This window comes from Diceros bicornis, chromosome 26, assembly GCF_020826845.1.
Source record: "Diceros bicornis minor isolate mBicDic1 chromosome 26, mDicBic1.mat.cur, whole genome shotgun sequence".
Taxonomy (NCBI): domain Eukaryota; kingdom Metazoa; phylum Chordata; class Mammalia; order Perissodactyla; family Rhinocerotidae; genus Diceros; species Diceros bicornis.
Window position 1 is genome coordinate 19,358,684 of NC_080765.1, and position 24,651 is coordinate 19,383,334.

Sequence of the window (24,651 nt, forward strand, 5' to 3'; positions counted from 1 at the left end):
TACTGAATCGGGGTGATAGGTACATGAGCGTTCATTACACGTTTTTGTCTACGTTTTTTATGTTAAAAATTTTCCAGAATAAAAATTAAACTGTGTGTGGCCCTGAACTCTGCGGAACTATGAGACGCCGGCGTTGTGTTTCCACTGGCTCAGCAAACATCAGCTTTTTCACCCAATGACAGCTCTGTAGCTCATTGGCTAAAGTAAATTACGTCAGGACGAGTGCCTCTCTTTTCGGCAGGAAGGATGTCGTAAAAACCACAATGCGCAGGCGTTGTTGCTCACTTTTCCTCGCCTGGCGTTCGCAGCACCTGGCGCCTGCGCAATAAGTTAACCCGAGCGTACTGTGGCAGGCGGCCGGGCTGAGTGAGTCGCGGGGTCGCGCACTCTGCGGGCGTTGCCGCGCCGCGCGCCGCCGGGTCGTTACAGCGAGAGGCAGGCGGCCCTCAGGCCGGCGGCGCGGGTCTACCTTGGTTCGGCGGACCCAAGGTCTGTGAGCAGCCGCCATGTCGATCTTCACCCCCACCAACCAGATCCGCCTAACCAATGTGGCCGTGGTGCGGATGAAGCGCGCCGGGAAGCGCTTCGAAATCGCCTGCTACAAAAACAAGGTCGTCGGCTGGCGGAGCGGCGTGTGAGTGACCCTCACCCTCCCGGCCCTGGCCGGAGCTGGGAGCCTCCGAGGTGTCCTTCCTCTGGTCGTCGAGTGAATGGGCCAGCCTGGGGTCTTGTCAGGGAAGGAAATGGGAAATGTAGTCTTGCTGTGAGCCTGAGACTGTCCTTGCTGAGCTTAGCGCCTAAACCAGGCGTTCTTTTTTCGTTTAGTTGGTTTGGTTTGGGTTGCTGGTTTGGGGTTTGGTTTTGCTTTGTTGGTGTCATAAAAGTTACAACCAAGCAACCCCCACAATTATGGTCTTTTTGCCAGAAGAACGATACAGGCAAAGGGCCTAGTCTTCCAAATACTTCCATAGAGTACCTCATATTGCAGATCTTAGCGCAGTTTCAGCCAAGTGCGTAGTGTCTTCACTGCTGCCACCTAGGGGCGGTGTTCCGTGGCAGCAGCCCGACCCCACCCCGCCCCCTGTTTCAAACCTTCTCCCACGAGGTTTTTCTCTAGTGAGTAAAAGCGAATACAAATGCGGTTCTGAGTTTTGGAAATGTTCCCTCGGCACTGAGGGTCATTTAGAAGTATTGGTTGTTTCTTAGGATTTATATTGTTGCCATCTTGTTTTTAGATGTGAATGAATTCCGAACTTTCAAGTGTATTCACTTAGGACTTTCTTTCTTGCCCTCACAAGGGAAAAAGACCTTGATGAAGTTCTACAGACCCACTCAGTATTTGTAAATGTTTCTAAAGGTCAGGTTGCAAAGAAGGAAGATCTCATCAGTGCCTTTGGAACAGATGACCAGACTGAAATCTGTAAGCAGGTGGGTTCTAACAGCTGCAGCATAATGGCTGCTGTTAGCCGCAGCATAATGGCTGCATACAAACTACCATTTGTAGTCTAAGTACTTATATGTATGTTACACTTTAAAATATTATTTTGGGGAGTGAACCATTACCATTGATCTGCACAACATGACTCTTTTTTTTTTTTTAGGTGAGGAAGATTGGCCCTGAGATAACATCTATTTCCAATCTTCCTCTTTTTGCTTGAGGAAGATTGGCTCTGAGCTGATATCTGTGCCCATCTTTCTCTATTGTGTATGTGGGTCCCCAGCACAGCATGGCCACTGTCAAGTGGTGTAGGTCCGCACCAGGAACAGACCTGGGCTGGTGAAGCGGAGAGCACCAGAACTTAATCACTACACCACCGGGCTGGTCCCACAACATCACTTTTTAATAATTCAGGATGTGGATATTTTTTGTCAGAGACTTCAGAAATTAAATTTTCTACTAAATTGCCTTATTTTGGCCATTCGTGTATCTTTAGTGTAATATACCTGATAATAGAATTTCTGTTTAAGTATTTCATCATTTACACCCTTTGCTAAGATTGCTTTTTCCCCTTCCCCCACCTAAATAAGTGACATTTTGGAGCACAAGATAATCCAGTGCATCATTTAGGCAAAGCTCAAACATTACCTACATATCAGTAGCTGGAGAGGGTGAAATTTAATTTTCTCCTCAGTTATTAATTCTTCTGGTTCATTAACAAATAGTGTGTAATAAAGACATCGCTTTCTTAAATTTGTTGGGTTTTTTTAGATTTTGACTAAAGGAGAGGTTCAAGTATCAGATAAAGAACGGCAGACACAGCTGGAGCAGATGTTTAGGGATATTGCAACTATTGTAGCTGACAAATGTGTGAACCCTGAAACAAAGAGACCATACACGGTTATCCTTATTGAGAGAGCCATGAAGGACATCCACTATTCAGTCAAAACCAACAAGAGTACAAAACAGCAGGTGAGTGGTCTTTACCGTCATCAAAAAGTATCTATGAAAACTAGTTTTCTATGAAGAAAATATTAAAATAGGCTGTAATAATAAAATGATACTACTTGGAAGCAAGTGGGTAGGAGGTTTTGGGGAGATGGGTGGGAAAGGATGGGGGTTGTAGAAAGGAGCAATGGAATTCTTTTAACTAAACACAAGTATACTAGGACTCTCATCTTCCTATCCAAAGCAAACCTTTAAAGATAAAACTTGGGTTTTTAAAGAGTCATTTTCATTCTGAATTTCAGATTTTTTTAAATTTATATATAATTCACATACCATAAAAGTCACCCTTTTTAAAGTGTACATATTCACGAAGTTTTTGCAACCTTCCCTACTACCTACTTTGAGAACATTTTCATCACCCGGAAGAGAAACCTTGTACCCCTCAGCAATCACTCCTCATCCCTCCTATCACAAGGCCTGGGCAACCACAAATTTGCTGTTTCCATGGACTTGTCTATTCTGGACATTTCAGATAAATGGAATGATACGGTATGTTGCCCTTTCAGGGTTCATCCGTGTTGTAGCGTGTGTCAGTAATTCATGACTTTTTAGGATTGAATAATAACCCATTGTACATATGTTTCCATTTCTCTATACCCAGGAATTGCTAGGTCATATAGTAACTATATTTAACCTTTTAAGGAACAGCCAAACCATTTTCCAAGATATCTGCACTATTTTACATTCCCACAATCAGGGTACAAGGATTCCAATTTCTCCACATCCTTGACAATATTTGTTGTTGTCTGCCTTTTTGATTATAGCCATCCTGGGGAAGTCATTCTGATTTTGATTTGCATTTCACTAATGACTAATGATTTGAGCATCTTCTCATGTGCTTATTGACCGTTTGTCTTCTTTGGAGAAATCACTGTTCAGATCCTTTTACTATTTTTTAATTGATTATTTGTCTCTTCATTATTGAGTTGTAAGAGTTGTTTTTTTTTTTCTTTAATTTTATTTATTTATTTTTTTCCCCCAAAGCCCCAGTAGATAGTTGTGTGTCATAGCTGCACATCCTTCTAGTTGCTGTACGTGGGACGCGGCCTCAGCATGGCCAGAGAAGCGGTGTGTCGGTGTGCGCCCAGGATCCGAACCTGGGCGTCAGCAGTGGAGCGCGCGCACTTAACCGCTAAGCCACAGGGCCGGCCCATATAAGAGTTCTTTATATGTTCTGGTACTAGTACCTTATCAAATGTGTGATTTGCCAATATTTTCTCCTATTTTAGGAGTTGTGTTTTCACTTTCTTGATAGTTTTTTGAAGCACAAAAATTTTTAATCCAAGTCCAGTTTGTCTATTTTTTTCTATGGTTGCTTATGTTCTTCATGTCATATCTAAGAAACTATTGCCTAGTCCAGCTAGATGGAAACTGCTTTGTTTTGAGTGTCTTACGAAATAAGTCATCAGAAGAAGCAAAGAAACTGCAGACGTTTTCAATTTTGTCTTGCTAGGCTTTGGAAGTGATAAAGCAATTAAAGGAGAAAATGAAGATAGAACGTGCTCACATGAGACTTCGGTTCATTCTTCCAGTGAATGAAGGGAAGAAGCTGAAAGAAAAGCTCAAACCACTGATTAAGGTTATAGAAAGTGAAGACTACAGTCAACAGTTAGAAATTGTAAGATTAAATATTTTTATTTCTTTACTTCCATGTTATCAAAATGGTGTCTTATTCATGTCTTGTCTTCAGGGCTTTACAGCTTCTTAACAAATAAATGAGCTTTAGGGGGTTGTTGAACGTTCCACTCTACTGTGAAACAATACTTCTGACACTCTTTGAAGTTCTAAAATCTTTTCAAAACTTTTCCCATGGTTTCTGAACAGGCCTTCAAGCTTCTTTTTTTCCTTCAACTGTGGATAAAAAGAGGTGATTTCATTGAACTATAAATTTTAATGCTAAATTTTACTATGAAAAAGACCGTAGTTTCTTAGTTCAAACACTTCATGTTACAGCTGAGGAATCTGGATGAGTCCTCAGACAGGGAGGGTCATTCCTGTCACAGGGGCCTACATGGCAGAGGCTTAAGGGCAGAGGCTGGACCAGAACCCTGTCTGCTGCCCGTGCCTTGTCTTCTCTATTACACTGCAGAACTGGAGTAGTAGAGATATCTAGAAAGTGTTGTGCTTGTGTCTTAGAGGAAGATAAAGCTGTGTTCAGTCTATTGTATTGCTCATCTTCATGTGTTAAATGTTTCAGGTGTGTCTCATTGACCCGGGCTGCTTCAGAGAAATTGATGAGCTAATTAAAAAGGAGACAAAAGGCAAAGGTTCTTTGGAAGTACTGAATTTGAAAGATGTGGAAGAAGGAGATGAGAAACTTGAATGATATTCATCAGTCTCTTCAGCTGTAAAACACTAAAGCTTTTTCATTTCCACAGTTCTGTTTTCTTTCTGTGGTCTGCCAAATACTTGCTCAAGCTATTTGACGTTTTCCATCTTTGTGTTAAACATACACACAAAAAGACTTCCTAAATAAGTGTTATGATGTGGGATTAATTTAGTTTTAGTTATAAAGTGAGGTTTTAGGCAAGAATGAAAAATCCAAGAGACAAAGTCCAGAGGAGCATTTTGTTGCTGTCTCACGCCTTTGGAGCTTTCCACAGTGAAAGTTATTTGATGCAACTCCTGTGGATAAAAAGTTAAATTTTGTACATTATAGTAAAGATAAATTTGGGAGGATATGTCTGCATGACAAAAAGGGAGTATTTTGCTGAAAAAGAAAACATATAATGTCTTATTTCTACTTAATGAAATGTGTGTTTAGGGGTAACTATTGTGACCTAATTTAAAGCTTGGATAATGACTTCCTGATTTTCTGAAAAATAGATATATAATGACTGTGTAGGACTTAAATAATATCCATTGAACATGCTGCCATAACCTAGATTATTCTTGGTAAAAAATAAAGTCATTTATTTCTAATCCTTAAAGTTTATAATATATATTAATATAGCTGAAATTATATATAACCAATAAAACCACTCTTTATTTTATTAAACTATGGCTTGTTTTTCTAGACAGCTCCCTAACTCCCTTTCTTACCTCTGCCTCTTGTCTGGTAGAGTTCTTAGCAGGATTAAATAAGTCATTATGAGGAGTACCTAGAACAGGGCCTGTTGTGATAAACACCTGATAAATCTTAGTGATTTAGGATGTAATTGAATTTAATTATTTTAGTATGTAAACACTTAAGTGGACAACCTGCAAGTTTTTTTTTAATCTTATCCTCAAAAGAGATATTCTAGAATATGAATTAGAGTTTCACTCAAAGTAAACATACAAGGCCAGCCCCGTGGCTTAGCAGTTGAGTGCACGCACTCCGCTGCTGGCGGCCCGGCTTCGGATCCTGGGCGCGCACCGATGCACCGCGTCTTCGGCCATGCTGAGGCCGCGTCCCACATACAGCAACTAGAAGGATGTGCAACTATGACATACAACTATCTACTGGGGCTTTGAGGAAAAAAAAAAAGGAGGATTGGCAATAGATGTTAGCTGAGAGCCAGTCTTCCTCAGCAAAAAGAGGAGGATTAGCATGGATGTTTGCTCAGGGCTGATCTTCCTCACACAAAAAAATAAATAAAAAAAAGTAGACATACAAATGTGTTTTGTGGACAGAATTTTTTAACTGAAAAAAGTTCTTGAACAGGTCCTGATTGGTTTTAAGCACACAGAATTCACTGCTAATACAACTTCTTAGAAATGTCCCATTTTAAAATAACTTCAGTTGAAATTATGAAGTCAGAATTTTTTCTTGTGGGGCCAGCCCAGTGGCGTGGTGGGTAAGTTCATGCGCTCCGCTTTGGCAGTCCAGGATTTGCAGGTTCAGATCCCAAGCGCAGACCTACACACTGCTCATCAAGCCATCCTGTGGCAGCATCCCACATGCAAAATGGGGGAAGATTGGCACAAGTGTTAGCTCGGGGACAATCTTCCTCAAGCAAAAAGATCACTTCCTCACTGATTTCATTTTTCTTTATACTAAAGTTTGTTGTTTTATAAAGATGATCTAAACTTGAAGTCCCAGGAAATAATTGTAACCAATGAAGTTTACACTTTAATTTATTTCCAGCTTAAACAGTTAAAGCAATGCTTCAAGTTGAAAGTCATAGTTACTAAAAATGCTCAATAGCTGCATCTTGAGTAGGAAATGATAAACAATTACTACAACATTGCCTTAAGTTTTTTTCATTCTCATTATTCATCTCTTCTAAAAAGCTAGAATTTCAAGAAATGTCAAGTGTAGGTCACATCTAAGCAATGCTTCTGAACCTACAAAAAATAAAAATTTTTATCATATTAATCTCTCTCTTTACTCAAAAGTAGTTAATTTTGGTTTGCGATCATCTTCCCAGTACCACTGCTAGGATGGATTATTTTAAGGATTGATCTGTTTGTTTTGCTTTTCAATGCAAGATGTATTGTGTACATTTAGTCGGAGTGACGTTTCAGAATTAACCCTCCCATGAGCACAGCTCTTCTCTGTGAAGCTTCCCTTGTTCCCGTATGCAGTGATTTGCTCCAGCCTATGGAACCCCATCCACTTTGAAATTTTCTTATAAGCCTTGATTTCGCCCTATCTTGTATTATAGAGAGCTGCTCTCGTACCTGTCTGGCACACTAGATTGTGAGCTCCTCAGGGCAGGAGATTAGCCATTGGTGTGCATCCCACCATGGTTTGGACCTAGTAGATGTGGAATAAATGTCTGGGGAATAATAAACGTACTATCTCAATGAGGGCCCATGCCATCAGAAGTGAGGATGGGTTGATGACAAATTTGACTGGCTAATGACTTGTCACTTTTTCAAATCCATCGTAAAAGCTGGAATAGAGCTTTTGTCAGCTAAGCCAGAGCTTCCCACCCTTCATTCTGATGCATGCTGGTGTCCCACCTGGTGGTTTCTGGCCTGCACAGATCCCTCAGCCCTCGAAGCATTTGTCTTTGCCTGCATGCAGCCTCTCACATTTGCCCCAAGGTGTCAGACACGTGTCATATTCCATGGGCTGTAATGGGGGGGAATTGGGTAGCACCCATTATTATAAGCAATAACCACACACATGATCTTACCCTGCGTGCTACCCTCAAGCCCACATCATGAGGTCCCTATGATTTTGGCAGTAGTGACATTGGTTATTACCTTTGTAGTTTTTTGTGTGCCTGCTCTTATGTTACTGAAATTCAAGGTATTGATTATTTGAAAATATTTTTCTGCTGCTGTAAGATGGAGGTGGTTGTGGATACAGTTTGCCACTAATAGCATTTAATGGCTGAGAGGACGAAGGCCATTGATTTTCATCTCCTCATGTATATATCCACGATGGTACCTACGAAATAAGAATCTAAATCTAATTTTACAGCATCAGCAAATCTGAGTTTAGGGATAATCCTGACCTAAATCTTTGTCAGCTTGGATATTCCAACTTCTACCCAGGCACAATTTCACAACACTAAGCACACGTAGTTGAATTGCCCAGGGCTCCTTCCAAACACCCCTGAAGAGTCATCAGTTTCACCAAATTCCTAGTTGAATTGCTACAGATTTTCAGTTGGCAGAGAATGGGGATAAATGGGTTTGAAATTGAAGACAGCAGAGTCATTTTTACTGCAGAGAGGAGTAGACCTATCTCCTACTCTCAATACCATTCGTATCTCAGGAGATTTTTCTGTCTGGTGAGCCACTTTACTGCCAAAAGATTCATGAATGCCACTCTTCCTGTGGTGGACAAGGATAGGTGACATGCTTTACAAAGGAAGAGGGCCACAAGCTTATTTCTTCTTATTGTGCAGAGATAGAATGGATAAAGACTAGGAATCCTGCATGTAGTTAAAGTAAAATAGTTTGTGGATTTAAAGTTAAAACTTTGCAGATTATAGAAAGGTTTTGGACATAATTGACAAGGGGTAATAGTAAAGAAAGAAAGCATTTCTTAAAGAAATTTGTATGAAGAGATAATTGTGTGAAGCTTGATTGATAACTGCCTGATTTCCTCAGAGACATAGGATGATTGTTCAGAAGTTTAGTTATTGTATTGATCATGCTGCCATAATTAATGTTTCATAATAGTATAAAATATTATTTAAAACAACTTACCACTGCAGTTGTGATTTTGCTTTGAAGTAAAAAACAGTTGTTAAAGGACGTTCCAGCTATATAAATAAAATTGTCTATGTTGCCAAATCAAGCAAGGACAGCTAGATGGATCTTTTCCAGATATGGAGGGTATAACTTGAAATATTCATAAAACTCACTTTGGTGACCCCTCTAAGAAAGACAGACATCTTCCAGACAGGGGGAACTGGGTACAAAGAGGCCGTTATGACTTCCATGAGGAAAGCGGAGTGAGTCTGGTATTGACGGGCCATGCATGGAGAAGATAAACTGCCTGAGGATGTGAACCCCCAATCCAAAGCCACAAGGGCAGCCAATCACAGGCATTGATTTACCACAAAGCTGCTTCTCACGGGGGCAATTCTACATAGTGTGTTCTTGTGTCAAAAGGGCCAGAGATTTATTTACAATAGTTCATTCCCAGGAAAGCCAACTAGTCCTTAATAAAATGTTTATCCCCAAACTCCAAAATCCCTATCCTCAACAGTTGTCCCAAAGTTTATGTTTATGAAAGCAATAGCATGAAAGTTTTTCATAAAATTTTTAGCATAAGAATTTCCCGGTGGCATAGTGGTTAAGTTTGAGCACTCCACTTTGGCAATGGAGGGTTCGGATCCTGGGTGTGGACCTACACACCACTCATCAAGCCATGCTATGGCAGTGTCCCACATACAAAATAGGGGAAGACTGGCACAGATGTTAGTTCAGGGACAAACTTCCTCAAGCAAAAAGAGGAAGATCGGGGGCTGGCCCAGTGGCATAGTGGTTAAGTGCATGCACTCCACTTCTTTGGCAGCCTGGGGTTTGCAGGTTCGGATCCAGGTGCAGACCTACACACCACTCATCAAGCCATGCTCTGGCGGTGGTCCCATATAAAGTAGAGGAAGATGGGCACAGATGTTAGCCCAGGGCCAGTCTTCCTCAGCAAAAAGAGGAGGATCGGCAGCAGATATTAGCTCAGGGCTAATCTTCCTCATAAAAAAAAAAAAATAAAGGAAGATTGGCAGCAGATGTTAGCTCAGGGCCAATCTTCCTCACAAAAAAAAATTGTTATAAAGTGTTTAGAAATTTTTTGTAAAATGATTGCTTTCCCAACTCCCTGCTAGAGCAACTCCAAAATGACTACCAAAATCACTATGGCTGACATTAAGAGTCTGGAAGAAAGCCTGGATAAGGACTGCCCAGACAATTTTGAAAAAGAAGATTAATCAAGAGAAATTGTCTTACCAAATAATAGACCTTTCTATAAAGCTACTATGATCAAGGCAATATAGAATTGGCACAGAATAGACAAATCAATCAATGTAACATAACAGAGCCCAGAGACATGCGCCCAAGACCCAAAAGAGATGGAAACGTAATATATGATAAATGCAGCTGTGGTGGGCAGAATAATGCCTCCACCCACCCACTCACTCAAAAGACGTCCATGCCCTAATCTCTGGAAAATAAATATATTTTCTTACCCGGCAAAAGAAATTTTGCAGATGGACTTAAAGTTACCTTAAAATTAGGAGACCATCCTGGATTATCCAGGTGGTCCCAGTGTAATCACGTGAGCCCTTAAAAATGGAGCCGCAAAGCAGAACAACCAGTTCAGAAAGATGAAACGATGGAAGACGCGCAGGCGAGGTTTGAAGCGTGAGAGGTACTCGACCCGCCATTGCTCGCGTTGGAGATGGAGGACTGGGATCATAAGCGAAAGAGCACGGGCAGCCTCCAGAAGCTGGGAAGCACCCTCAGCTGACAGCCATCAAGAAAATGAGACCCGAAGGGAACTAAACTCTTCACCAATAATCTACAAGAGTAAGGAAACAGATTCTCCTTAGAGCCCCCAGGACGGAACGCAGCCCTGCCCAACCTTTGATTGTAGCCCAGTGAGATCCACTAAACCGTAAGGTGACAAGTTTGTGCATTTTTAACTGCTAAGTTTGTGGTAATGTATTATGACAGAAGTAGAAACTGATTATGGGTATTTCAGTATGATGAGCAAAAAATGGTTAATTTACTAAATGACGTCTACATAATGGGCTGTATATCTATCACAGACTGCTCCATCATAACATAAAGTTAATTTTACATGAACTGTAGAACTAAGTGTAAAAATAAAACCATGAGAGTGTTAGAAAATACAGGAAAATAGTTAACCTAACAGTAAAAGAGACTTTCTTAAGGAAAACAGAAACCTAGAAACTATAAAGGAGAATACTAAGAGATTTAACTACATAAAAAGGTGAAGTTTCTGAATGACAAAAGACACTTCAAGAAAGTTTAAAGAAAATATGGCTGGAAGAAAATACGCGCAACGTGTAAGACGGGCAGACTATCAACAAGGCAGGACAAACCAATAAAAAGGTTTATGCTCACCCGTCAAGCACTAGAACTTGGGATACGTGAATTTTAAAATCAATGCAAAATAAGATAGTCAACTTCTCTCGGAAAAATGCAAAATATTGAGACATCATTTTCTATCCATCCTATTGAAGCAAAGGTAAAAGACTAATTCTAATGTTGGCAAGGATGTGGTGGAACAGGCACTTTCATGCATTTACTGATGGCAGTATAAGTTGCTACAACCTTTTACGAAAGTAATCTGGTGGTATCTTTAAAATTTTAAATATGTATACATTTGATATAGCAAACTTACATATAGCAAATCTATCCTCCAGAAATAAAACTACCTAAATTCTAAAGATATACGTACAATGATGTTTTCTGCCTTTAATAGTAAGAACTGAAAATAAATTAACCATCAATAGCAAATAGTTAAATAAGTTAAGATACTTATTTAACTATTTAACCAAATATTAACTTATTTTAATTGTTAACCAAATATTAAATTATGCTTATTAACTTATTTAACCAAATACTTAAAATGTTAAATAGTTGGGTTTTTTTTGGTGAGGAAGATTGGCCCAGAGCTAACATCCCTTGCCAAAAAGAGGAAGATTGGCCCTGAGCCAACATCTGTGCCAGTCTTCCTCTATTTTGTATGTGGGACGCTGCCAGAGCATGGCTTGATGAGTGGTCTGTAGGTCTGCACCCAGGATCCAAACCCGAGAACCCTGGGCCACCAAAGCGCAGCGTGCGAACTTAACCACTACGTCACCGGGCCAGCCCCTAAGTAGTTGTTTTTATAAATGAGACATATCTACCTGCATGTCCTTTAGAGACCTGTAATATTCCATAATATCCATGATAAAAAGTGGAGGTGGGGGGAGGGGTGTGGAAGGGAAGCAAATTACAATGCACTGTATTATGGTTTGATCCATTTTTGTACCTTTTTCAGAGAAAAACCCCTAAATATGCATGTATAGATATATGTATGTTTGAAAGAGGAATCTGTGGAAGGATATACATGTGGCTCTTACACAGGCATATTATAGCCAGCGTGATTACTTTTGAAATTAAAAAGTAACAAGTTTTCAAAATATAAGAAAATACTAATTTTAAACTATTGTGTCTTGAATACTACTGGACCCAAATTTTAAGGAAATTAAATCATCAAAACGTTCAACTTACAGAAATAAATTGGGAGGCATAATTCTTCATAGAATAAAATGATTCACCACAGAGGAATTTTTTTTAATAAGCTTTTTGGTAAATTTAAAGTGACATTCAATCTTTATTTTCATCGAGGTTCATTTTCAAGGATCTCTTCTGCTCTGTCCTTTGGAAATTGTGGGAGACTTCCCTGGTTCTGGGAACTTGAAACTCTGTGCCTCATGTGACCAGGACCTTCGAAGGTGACCCTGACCCCAAGAGGCAAGTTGTGAGAGCAGAATGCCCAGGGAGGAGCTGTGGATGAGTTGTTCCACGTTGAGATCTTACACCTTCCTCAGGCATCTGATTTAATAGCTACTTGGGACAGAGGGCAGGGAAGCCATGAGGAGGATTTAAAAAAAAAAAAAAAAAGGCGGAGGCTGGCCTGGTGGCATAGTGGTTAAGTTCGCGTGCTCTGTTTCGGCGGCCCAGGGTTCACAGATTCAGATCTCAGGCGCAGACCTACGCACTGCTTATCAAGCCATTCTGTGGCGGTGTCCCACATATAAAGTGGAGGAAGATGGGCACGGATGTTAGCCCCAGGGCCAATCTTCCTCAGCAAAAAGAGGAAGATTGGCAACAGATGTTAGCTCAGAGCTAATCTTCCTCATCCAAAAAAGCAGCGACAGGGAACAGGTGGAGACTCCCAATGAAGAGAGAAGATGGGAAGGTTTCAAGCAGAGCAGTTGTTTCTTGCCGCAGTTCATCTCCCTGGGGCAGACAGTGTGTGTGGCCCCAACCTTTCTCCATGTACCTCTTCCTCTAGGCCAGGTCCAGTGGCCCAGGAAGTTGGTGCCAATGAAACAACTGCCCCATTTTTCTGTCCTTGAGTCTCACGGCGTGGATCTCAGATTCAAGCTCTTTTAATAAGTTTTCAGATGTTTTGCTTTTCTCCCAATAGTCTAGCCTATAGTAAACCACAGAAGGGCAAATGAGCAGGGTGCCACACGCAAACATTTTGGGAGCAACCCATTTTACATTTTCCATCATGACCCAGCATAGGTGTACATATATCCTTGAGATACAAGTTTTTCCCAGAAGAAATACCCTTGCTACATGCAATGTGCTCTGACATTTTCTATTTTACTAGTTTTCTTTTTTCATGCAGTCCATGACCCACAGTTTGAAAAACGCTGCTCTATGTGACGTCATCCCAGATAACAAGCAAAGGCTTTTGGGAAGGATTGTGGGTTTTCCATTGTCCTTTGGCTTTAGAAGTGATACTTGAACAAAGTATCTTCCCCTTGCTCCTCTCCTCTCCTGTCTCTCCTCTCCTCCTCTGACACTGACACAGAGGGAGCCCCACACCTGTGCGCTCACTCCAGCTGAGGACCTGCCCTCAAAGCCAGGCGTTTGTACACCAGACCTCCCAGCTGGCAAACCATATGGTTAGTGTTTGTAACCCTTCCTGCGCTGAGCCCCAAGACTTCAGAGGGCAATTCCTAACAGGTCCATTGCATGACAAATGGCTTTTGCAAATCTCTACCTGTCTTTCCATCTCCAAGGAGAGTCTCTTTAGGCCCATATCTCCCAAATCCGACTTCACAGATCCCTGTTCAGATGCAAAGATCATTTGGAGTTGAAAGCTGTTGAGGATTACTGTACGAGGGCTGAAAAAGATAATTAAAGAACCAAAAATAGAAGAATTCTAGTTCAGCTAACAGTGCAACTTGCCTATATTCATGCCTCCTTCTTTCTCTCTGAGCATTTAGGGGGCTTTATAAATTCGGCTATTCTATAAACTATAGAAGAAAGGGTGTGGACTCTAGAGTCGGAAAATCCTGGCTAATCCCAGCTCTGCCGGTTAACAGCTGTGCAACTTGGCAACTCGCTTAACCTCTCTAAGCCTTTACTATTTCCTCATCAGTAAAATGGAGCTGATAATGTACACAAAGCCTAAAGCTAACCCAGAGCACATGCACAGTAAATTGTTGTTGATATTATTTCAGAGAAGTTCAGCGATACATGAACACAGCCACAGAACAAGCTGTTGGCTGAGCGAGAGGACATCGCTTTCCTCAGGGGCAGAACATGGCACCAAGGTCCAGGCTCTAACACAGGCTTGCTGTGGCACTCTGGACAAGGTCATTACTCTCTCTGACATTCAGATTCCTCACCTTTACTTTTTTTATTTTATTTTTTGTGTGAGGAAAATGAGCCCTGAGCTGACATCTGTTGCCAATCCTCCTCTTTTTGCTGAGGAAGACTGGTCCTGGGCTAACATCCGTGCCCATCTTCCTCCACTTTATATGGGACGCCACCACAGCATGGCTTGACAAGCGGTGCGTCGGTGCGCGCCTGGGATCTGAACCTGCGAACCCCGGGCCACCGAAGCAGAGCTTGTGCACTTAACCGCTACGCCACCAGGCCAGACCCTAGATTCCTCACCTTTAAAATGGACAAAATACCCGATCTACCTCACAGGGTGAGGTTTAAATGACATCATTGCCTAACAGGACTTCAAAATCAGACTCACAACATCTCCAAAGTTGCTCATTCTAAAGAGAAATGCCAGCCATCCACACAGGACCCATCCACCCAGGATATGGCAACTGGTGGGTAAAATCCAAAGAGACTTGAAAAGCTTTGAGGTATGGCCCCTGGAACTTTAAGGACACAGACACTGATGCTTGCCTCTTGCCTGGAAAAGTCTAAAGGTGAAAAGCTGAGAGCAGAGCAGAGAGGGAGAACTTCAGTTGAGCAAGGTGCTATCCCCCTCAGGGCAGGGCAAGGGTGGCTGTTCCCTTGGGCCGGAGTGGACACCGAGGAAGCTAGTTGACCCAAACCATCTGCAAAAGACCCCACCCAAGAGCTAGGTACTCCCAACTGCCAGAAGCAGAGCTGAGAATGGAGTTGTACTCTGCCAGCTGAGGAGGATTTGCATGAGGGAACTCTACATTAGGAGCCCCCATAGGGTGGTGGGCAGAAAACCCACAGAAGCACCCCACAGTGCAGTGAGCCAACACTTGGGCATCTGCCACAAGCAGAAGATACCAAGGTCATGTAGCAACTGTGCAATCAAGGAAAACCTCTTCACCCCCGTACGATTCTTCCTCCATCCCGTGCCCTCAGCAGAGCAAGTGGGGGAGGAGGAAGCCAGAGGAGAAACTGGACGCAGTTGCCTTCACTGCCGTGACCCATTCCAGGTCTGGATCAGGCTGGAGCTGTGGGAAAGGGAAGGACCTTTAAACTGTGTTCATTTCCTTGTTTGTGAAACGGGTGGGGATCAATATCACCAACCTCATAAAGATGAGGATGAAATGAGGTCATATACGTGATGTGCTTAAAGCAGTGCCTGAAATAAGCCCTGGGCCCAGGTCGGAATACCCAACCCACAGTCCAGTAACTCTGGCTCACGGCCCGGAGCCTCCATGTGGCTCTTCTCTCAGCTTCTCTGGCTTTTTGTAGGTCTTGTCTCAGAAGTTCAGCCTCTTTGGTTCTGTTCAAAGACAACAACCCTGAATTGAAGCAGCAACGCAGCCCAGCAATTTCTGTTCAGAGGGGACCTCATCCCAGGCTCACTGGTCTGGTGCCCACTGAACAGGACAGGCCCCTGGTCCTGGCCTAGAGCCTTAGAGCAGCCCGAGCACAGGCCACATGTGCACTACAGACAGTGAGGAGCCAGCCGACAGGAGCCACCCCTGGTTTGCCCTTGCCTTCTCTCCAATTCCTCCCGCTGCCCACTTCCTCCCTGATGGGAACTCACAGGCCTTCAAGCCTCCTGGACTCAGATAACTTCCCACTCCCATCCTTTGGAGACTGGTGTAACGTGCTTCAATTCAAATCCACATTAACACGGCTAATAACCAAAGGAGTCCAACAGCTTCAGTGGAGAGATGAGTATGAAAGGCATTCGGTAGTGATACAGGGGGGACAGCGCCACAGACCACTCTGTCAGGAGAGCCAACAAGCAGAAGGCATCAGGTGTCAGTGTCCGCTTGTAGTAACTCAGTACATCTGCCTCTCACTCGAGACCACTGCTCTGCTGTGCTGACCACTCTCACACCTTCCCTTTGCAGCCAATCTTCTTGTGGATTCTCCTGACTCTTCTTGTTTCCTTCCTCTTACCACTTTCAACCTGCTGCTCCTGGCCTCTGCCCCGTCACTTCACTGCATGGACCTTTCCCCAGGGCTAAACCTGGGAGGCACTTCTCAGTCCTTTTCCTCCTTGATATATCAGCAGGAACCAGCACAATTGAAAACCCCTTCCTTCAGAAACACTCTCTTCTGGGATGACACATTCTTGTGGTTTTTCCCCTACCTCTTTAGCCAATTTTCCTCATTTCTCTTCCTCTGCCCATTCCATAACATTGTCATTTCTCAGATAGCACATTTGGATTTTTTTTCTCGCTTTGTACTATATTCCTGTCACCTCCACTTCTCTCTGTCCCCACTGCCCCAGTGAGAGATGATGCCCACTCTGCTCTTATAATAACCCTCCAACTGGTCTCCCTATCATTAGGTCCAATCTACTCTCCCTCTTGTCCCTCCCCTACATGAGAGTTTCTTCATCACTCTGATGAACTCCTTAGCAGGGCCTTAAGGCCCTTAGTGACCTGCCACTGATCACCAGACCCCTGGAGGATGCCCTGGCCACATCAAAGCATTAGCCACACCCTAAAGTCTTCATAGTCTCAAGCTTCCAGGCATTTGTCCAGGCAGGTTCCTCTGCCTCAAAAGTCTTTCCCATGCTCGTCTCTTAGATTATCACCTATTCATCATTCAGAACTGCTGGGAAAGATGCCAGCTTCTCCAGATCTGGCCCAAGGCTGCATTAGGAGCCCTTCTTATCAGTATAAGGACTCAAAGAGATGTGCATTTTGCATCTGTGAGGATGGTGCCTCCTGGAGTCATGCAACCCAGCAGCTTTGTCTCTTTTGAGCTCCCACAGCAACCTGGACTTACCCTAATCTCAGCTCTGGTCCCATTGCTTTGTCATCACTCATTTACTCTATATCTCCCTCTCTAGACCAGGGGTTGGTCACATTGACCGTACTGAGGTTCCTCAAAAAAGTAAAAATAGAACTAACATATGACCCAGCCATCCCACTTCTGGGTATATATCCAAAGGAAATGAAAATAAGATCTCAAATAGATATGTGCACTCCCATATTCATTGCAGTATTATTCACAATAGCCATAAAATGAAAGCAATCTAAGTGTCCATCAACAGAGGAATGGTTAAAGAAGATGTGGAATATATGTACATGCAATGAAATATTATTCAACCATAAAAAAGGAAATCCTGCCATTTGTGAAATAAGTCAGACAGATAAAGACAAATACTATGATCTCACTTACATGTGGAATCTGAAGAAGCCAAACTCATAGAAACAAGGTATGATTTGCAAATCATATATCTGATAAGGAATTAATATCCAGAATATATTAAGAGCTCAAGAATGGTGATTATCAGGGGCTGAAGGTGCGGGGGAAATGGGGAGATGTCGGCCAAATGGTAGAAACTGCCAGTTATAAGATAAATAAGTTCTGGGGAATCTGATGTACAGCATGGTGATTATAGTTAATAACATTATGTTATATACTTGAAAGTTGCTAAGAGAGTAGATCTCAAATGTTCTCATCACAAAAAAAGAAATAGTAATTATGCAACATGAAAGTGTTAGCTAACACTATGGTGGTAATCATTTTGTAAGATATATGTGTATCAAATCAACATGTGATACACCTTAAATTTACACAATGTTATGTCAATTATATCTCAGCTGAGAAAAAAAGGAAAGAAGTTGGACTCTTTCTCTTATACCATACACAAAAATTAACTCAAAATGGATCAAAGACCAAAACTTAAAGCTAAAACTATAAGATTGTTAGAAGAAAACATAGGGGAAAATCTTCATGACATTGGATTTGACCATGATTTCATTGTATATGACACCAAAACACAGGCAAACAAAGAAAAAATAGATAAATTGAATTTCATAAAAATTAATCACTTTTGTGCATCAAAGAGCACTACCAAGAGAGTGAGAAGACAACCTACAGATTGAGAGAAGGTATTTGCAAATCACATATCTGATAAGGGATTAATATCCAGAATATATAAAGAGCTCAACAACAACAAACCCAAACAACCCGGTTCAAAAATGGACAAAGGACTTAGACACTTCTCCAAAGAAGATATACAAACGTCCAATAAGTACATGAAAAGATGCTCAAATTATTAGTCATCAGGGAAATGCAAATCAAAATCACAATAAGATGCAATGTTACACCTACTAGGATGGCTATAATTTTTTTAAAGGAAAATAACAAATGTTGTTGAGGATGTAGAGAAATTGCAACACTCATGAACTGCTGGTAGGCATATAAAATGGTGCAGCCACTATGGAAAACAATTTGGTGGTTCCTGAAAAAGTCAAATATAGAACTACCATATAATCCAGCAATTCAACTTCTAGTAATATAACCAAAAGAATTGAAAGCAGAGAATCAAATAGATATCTGTAAACGAAAGCTCATAGTAGCGTTATTCACAATAGCCAAAAGGTAGAAACATCCCAAGTGTCCATCAACAAAGGAATAAACAAAATGTGGAATATACATACAATAGAATATTATTCAACCATAAAAATGGAGGAAATTTTAATTTATGCTACAACATGGATGGACATTGAAAACATGTTAAGTGAATTAAGCTGGATGCAGAAAGACAAACATTGTATGATTCCATGTATATGAGGCACCAAGAATAGGCAAATTCATAGAGACAAAAAGTAAAATAGAGGTTACTCAGGGGCTCAAGTAGGGGATAATGAAGGGTAATTATTTAATGGGTATAGAGTTCATGTTTGGAATGATGGAAAAAAGTTTTGGTTACACAACATTCTGCATATTTTTAATGTCACTGAATTACACACTTAGAAATAGTTAATATGATAAGGTTTATGAATCTAAGATGAGGCAATAGAGTGTGAAGGATCAAACCATGAAATATTCAGATATTTGTAGTCAAACTGAAATGGTACTTATAAAAGTTGGTAAATATTATTGTTTACTTAAGGAGATGCACTTGAAAAAGAATGAAGGGGAGACCACAGAAAGGCATTGGATCTGCCTTGAGTTTGGTGCATCTCAACATTTTCCAGTCCGTTGATATCCTTCTCTTGGTATTATTTACAATTGAATAAACCAGAAAATAATTTACTCTCTTGAATTCAAATATAATTCGGTTTTGAAGGGCAAGAGGACAAGTCCCTTCCCTTGAGATCCCACTTGGGATTTCTCCTGAAGGGAATGGATAGTCACAATAGAAAATGAGGCTTGGAAAAAGGAAACACAGACTCTTCTCTTTGGACATGTGTTGGGTGGGCCTGATCTCTATAAAAAGTAGATGTGACAGGGCTTGCACCTGGTGAGGGATAAGCCAATCTCTGACACAAGTAAGCAGCCTGTGGCTAAGCAGAAAAGCACCCCTTTAGGAGCCCCATGAAGCACTGGGCTCATAGGTTCTGAGAGTAGCCACATCTAGTAGCAGTAGTAAGTCGTACTATTCTTTGGGATGGTTTCCCTTTCAATTATCTCTAAACCTTCAGAAAAGTTTTATCAAAACTACAGCTTGGAAGATTTCAGCAAGATGGCAGAATAGGAAGCCCCAACCTTTGTTCCCCCACAGAAACAGCAATAACAGAAACAGTACTTTGGCCAAAATACTTTATGAGAACTTTAGAATCCACTTAAGAATTTGCAACACCCAGAGGAGCACAAAAACAAGAAAAAAAACCACTTTGAAACGGGTAAGTTGTTTCACTTTATCCATGTCAGCCCCTCCCCCAAGCTGCCATAGTTCAGTGCCATGAGAAATCCACTTGGCCTGCAATTTCTTTCTGAGAGGAAAGAGTGAGTGAAGCATTCATCTGACATTCCCAGCCTTTTGGAGCACTGCCCAAGAGACCTACTTCACCTGATACTTCATCTCACCTCACTCAGAGTCCTAAAGTAACCAGCATAGTTAGAACATCAGGGCTGTTAAGAGCAAAGAAAAGTGACAGAGGCTCTAAACAGCCTGAACGGCACTGCTGGATTGTGAGAAGGTATACAATCTTGAGACTTGTCCTTCAGAAAGAATGAAGAGAAGTGGAGCTGCACTCAGCCCCTCAGCATTCCACTGAACTTTTCTTGGGAAAAGGGGAGGGCAGCTTATGGTGCCATCATGTTCAGTGATTATTGGGAGAAGGCTCACAAACTTGAAACTTCTCCACCAAGAGAGAGAAGTGGAGCATGCACACCCACAGAAAAAATTTGATAGGCTCCCAGAATCTCCAGTCATCCTGACTGGTAAAAGCTTTTCCCTGATGAAAGCAGTCTATAAGGACTTGAAGAAGTGGTTGCTTCTTCAAATATGTAGATACCAATGCAAAGCTACAAAGAACACAAAGAATCAGGGATATATGATACTACAAAAGGAACAAAATAAATCTCCAGTATCTGACCCCCCAAAATTAGAGATCTATAAATTGACTAATAAAGAATTCAAAACAATCATCTTAAAGAAGCTCAGTGAGTTACAAGAGAACACAGATAAACAACTAAACAAAATCAGAAAAATGATACATGAACAAAATAAGAATATAAACAAAGAGATAGAAAACATAAAAAAAAAAAAAGAACCAAATAGAAGTTCTGGAGCTGAAGAATACAATTACTGAACCAAAAAATTTAATAGAGAGTTTCAACAGCAGACTTGATCTAGCAGAAGAAAGAATCAGTACAGTCTAAGACACATCATTTGAAATTATCCAGTCAAAGAAGCGAAAAGAAAAAGAATGAAAAAGAATGAAGAAAGCCTAGGGACTTTGGGGGACATTATCAAGAGAACCAATATACACATCATAGAAATCCCAGAAGGAGAAGAGAGAGACAAAGGGCCAGAAAGCTTATTTAGAAAAATAATGGCTGGAAACTTCCCAAACCTAAGGAGGGAAATGGACATCCAGATTCATAGAGCCCAAAGAATACCAAAGGACATGAACCAGAAGAAGTCTACACTGAGATACATAATCAAATTGTCAAAAGTCAGAGACAAAGAGAGAATTTTGAAAGCAGCAAGAGATAAACAACACATCACATACAAGGAAACCCCTAAAAGACTATGAGTGGATTTCTCAGCAGAAACTGTGCAGGCCAGAATGAAGTGGGATAATACACTCAAAATGCTAAAAGAAAAACTGCCAATCAAGAATATTATCCCCAGCAAAACTATCCTTCAAAAAATGAAGGAGAGATAAAAACTTTCTCAGATAAACAAAAGCTGAAGGATTTTGTCACCACTAGACCTGCTTTACAAGAAATGCTAATGGGAGTTCTTCAGGTTGAAATGAAAGGACACTAAACAGCAACAAGAAAGTATAAAACTCACTGATAAAAGTAAACAAAAAATACAGAATACTGTAATGCTATAATGGTGGCATGTAAATCAAATTAATTTTAGTATAAACGTTAAAAGACAAAAATATTAAGTATGGGCTCATGGGTTGTAACTCAAAGCTGTCATTATTTATTTCTGTTGCTCTGCTTTGGGTATTGGAGCTCTTTCAGGTTGGCTCCTGTGTCCTTTTGACATGTCCGTCTTTTTCATTTTCTTTTTTTTCTTTCTCTTCCCTCTCCCTCTCCCTCCCCCTCCTCCTCCTCCTTCTTCTTTTTAAGCACTTTCTTACTTGCTGGTACAAGATGCTTCAGGCTTATCTTATATTCCCTGCCTAGTCCTAGAATTGGCCACTTTTCTAAGGAGCTCTGGTTTGTTTTACTGGAAAACTGTATTTAAAAACCAAGATCTGGGTACTAGGTATGCTTTTTGCTACTGGACTGTCTCTGCTTCAAGGCCCTTTCAGTGGACGGAGTTTGGAAATATACATATGTGTGTCCACTAACCCATGTGTATACACATATAACTATCTATCTGTATATATTAAAATAAAATGAGCTCATACTGAGATCTCTGACTCTAATCTGGCACATTTACTATAGTCTTCCCCCATGCTTATTCATAACCTGGCTCCCATGATCTACAATCTATTTACTTATCTGTTCAACCCTAGTATACACATAAAGTAGTTTCAGAACTGCCAATGTATACTCCATGAGAAACAAATTTACAAACTACAGTACAGTGTTAACGTACAGTACTTCTTTGTCTTTAGTCTTCCAGTATCTAGTCGAAACATCATTTTCCAAAGTTACTTAGATCAATTCTTTTCTCTCCACTCCCTTCATTGAGGCTGTGTCACACATATGTAGTACAGTTAGATTAATTTGTCACAGTCTGCATTCCATTTTAGGATCTCATGACATCTTGGTCGATTTTTTTAAATTTGCATACAGTAAAGTTTACTATGTACGGGTTTTGACAAATGCATAGAGTCATGTATACACCACCCTAGTACCATACAGAACAGTTCCATCACTCTAAAAATTCCGCTGTGCATAGGGTGACCAACTGTCTGGTTTACCTGAGACTGACAAAGGAGTCCCACAATGCAGGACCTTCAGTTTTGAAACTAGAAAATTCTCTAACAAACAAGGACAAGTTGGTCCCCCTACTTGTGAGCCCTTTGCAGTCAACCATTCTCCCCTCCTCCAACCCTCAGTGAACAGTTTTATTTGGTATAATTTACACACATGAAATTCATCCATCTTAAGTGTACAATTCAATATTTTTAGTAAATTTCTAGGGCTGTGCAACCATCACTACAATCCAGTTTTAGAACATTTCTATCAGCTCTAGATGTTCCCTCATATACCTTAGCAAACCCTAAACACCCTCTAAACATTCATTCACCCTCTAAAATTCCTTTAGCCACATGCCATAAATTTTGATATGTTGTATTCTCATTTTCATTCCATTCAAATTTTCCTTGTCATTTCTTCTTTGATTGGTGTATTATTTAGAATGGTGGTGTTTACCTTCCAAATATTTGAGGATTTGCTGAATTTATTTCTGTATTTAATTCCATTTGGTCATAAAACATACTTTGAATGATTTCAGTCGTACAGCCTAACATCCTGACAATGTTCCAAGTGCACCTGGAAAGAATGTAAAATCTGCTGTTATTGGGTGGAGTTAACTAACTAAACATTAGGTTCAATTGGGTGATAGTGTTATTCAACTCTTGTATCTCCTTGTTGATTTTATGTATTGTTATTCCATCAATTTTTGAGAGTATGGTACGGAAATTTCCAAATATAATTTTTGAATCATCTGTTTCTCCTTACAATTCTGTCAGTTTTTGTTTCATGTATTTTAGGGCTCTGTTGTTAGCTGTCCATACATTTATATATTTTTTATATTCCTAATATATTAACCTTTTAATTATTTTGAAATGTCCTTCTTTGTCTCTGATAATATTCTTTGTCTTTTGTGTGTGTTTGTGTGAGGAAGATCAGCCCTGAGCAAACATCCATGCTAATCTTTTTGCTGAGGAAGACTGGCTCTGAGCTAACATCTATTGCCAATTCTCCTCCTTTTTCCCCCCCAAAGCCCCAGTAGATAGTTGTATGTCATAGTTGCACATCCTTCTAGTTGCTGTATGTGGGACGCGGCCTCAGCCTGGCCGGAGAAGAGGTGCGTCGGTGCGCGCCCGGGATCCCAACCCGGGCTGCCAGTAACGGAGCGCACACACTTAACCGCTAAGCCATGGGGCAGGCCCGTGTTTGTCTTAAAGTTTATATTATCTGATGCTAATCTAACCATCCCAGCTCTTATGGCTACTGTTTGTTTGATATAACTTCTCCCATTCTTTTATCTTCACTCTAATTGTGGCTTTGAATCTGAAATGTCTCCTGTTGACAGCCTATGTTTGGATCTTGCTTTCGTATCCAGTCTGACAATCTTTGCCTTTCAATTATAGTGTCTAATTCATTCACATCTAATGGGTTTACATATGCCATTATGCAAATTGTGTGTGTATGTATGTGTGTGTGTGTGTCCCTCTATTCCTCCTTTATTGTCTTCTTTTGTGTTAAAAAAATATTTTTAGTGTACCATTTTAACCCCCTCTTGATTTTTCAATGATTTTTTTTAATCTTTTTTTTTTTTTTAGTGAGGAAGATTGGCCCTGAGCTAACATCCGTTGCTAATTCTCCTCTTGTTCCTGAGGAAAGTTGGCCCTGGGCTAACATCCATGCCCATCTTCCTCTATTTTATATGTGGGATGCCTGCCACAGCATGGCTTGATAAGTGGTGCATAGGTCTGTGCCTGGGATCCTAACCTGCGAACTCTGGACCACCAAAGCTGAGCATGTGAACCTAATCACTATGCCACCAGGCCGGCCCCTTAACCATTTTTTTTTAATTGAGGCAACATTGGTTTATAATATTATATAAATTTCAGGCGTACATCATTACTTTTTTATTTCTGTGTAAATTACATCACGTTCACCACCCAAAGACTAATTACCATCCTCGTTTTTGGTACATACACATGTGCCCAGTCACCCCTTTCACTGTCCTCCCTCCCCCTTTCCCCTCTGGTAACCACCAATCTAATCTCTGTATCTATGTGTTTGGTTGTTGTTTTTATCTTCTATTTATGAGT

The 24,651-nt window shown here is 40.9% G+C and overlaps 1 protein-coding gene across 1 annotated transcript; it reads left to right on the forward strand.

The window, feature by feature from the left end:
* Positions 1 to 345: 345 nt before the first annotated feature.
* On the forward strand, positions 346 to 5,444 carry SBDS (SBDS ribosome maturation factor). The gene is made up of 5 exons (XM_058569486.1): positions 346 to 634; positions 1,299 to 1,428; positions 2,210 to 2,410; positions 3,900 to 4,064; positions 4,644 to 5,444. The coding sequence occupies exons 1-5, from the start codon at positions 507 to 509 to the stop codon at positions 4,770 to 4,772; spliced, it is 753 nt and encodes a 250-aa protein (XP_058425469.1). The 5' UTR covers positions 346 to 506; the 3' UTR covers positions 4,773 to 5,444.
* The last annotated feature ends 19,207 nt before the right edge of the window (positions 5,445 to 24,651 follow it).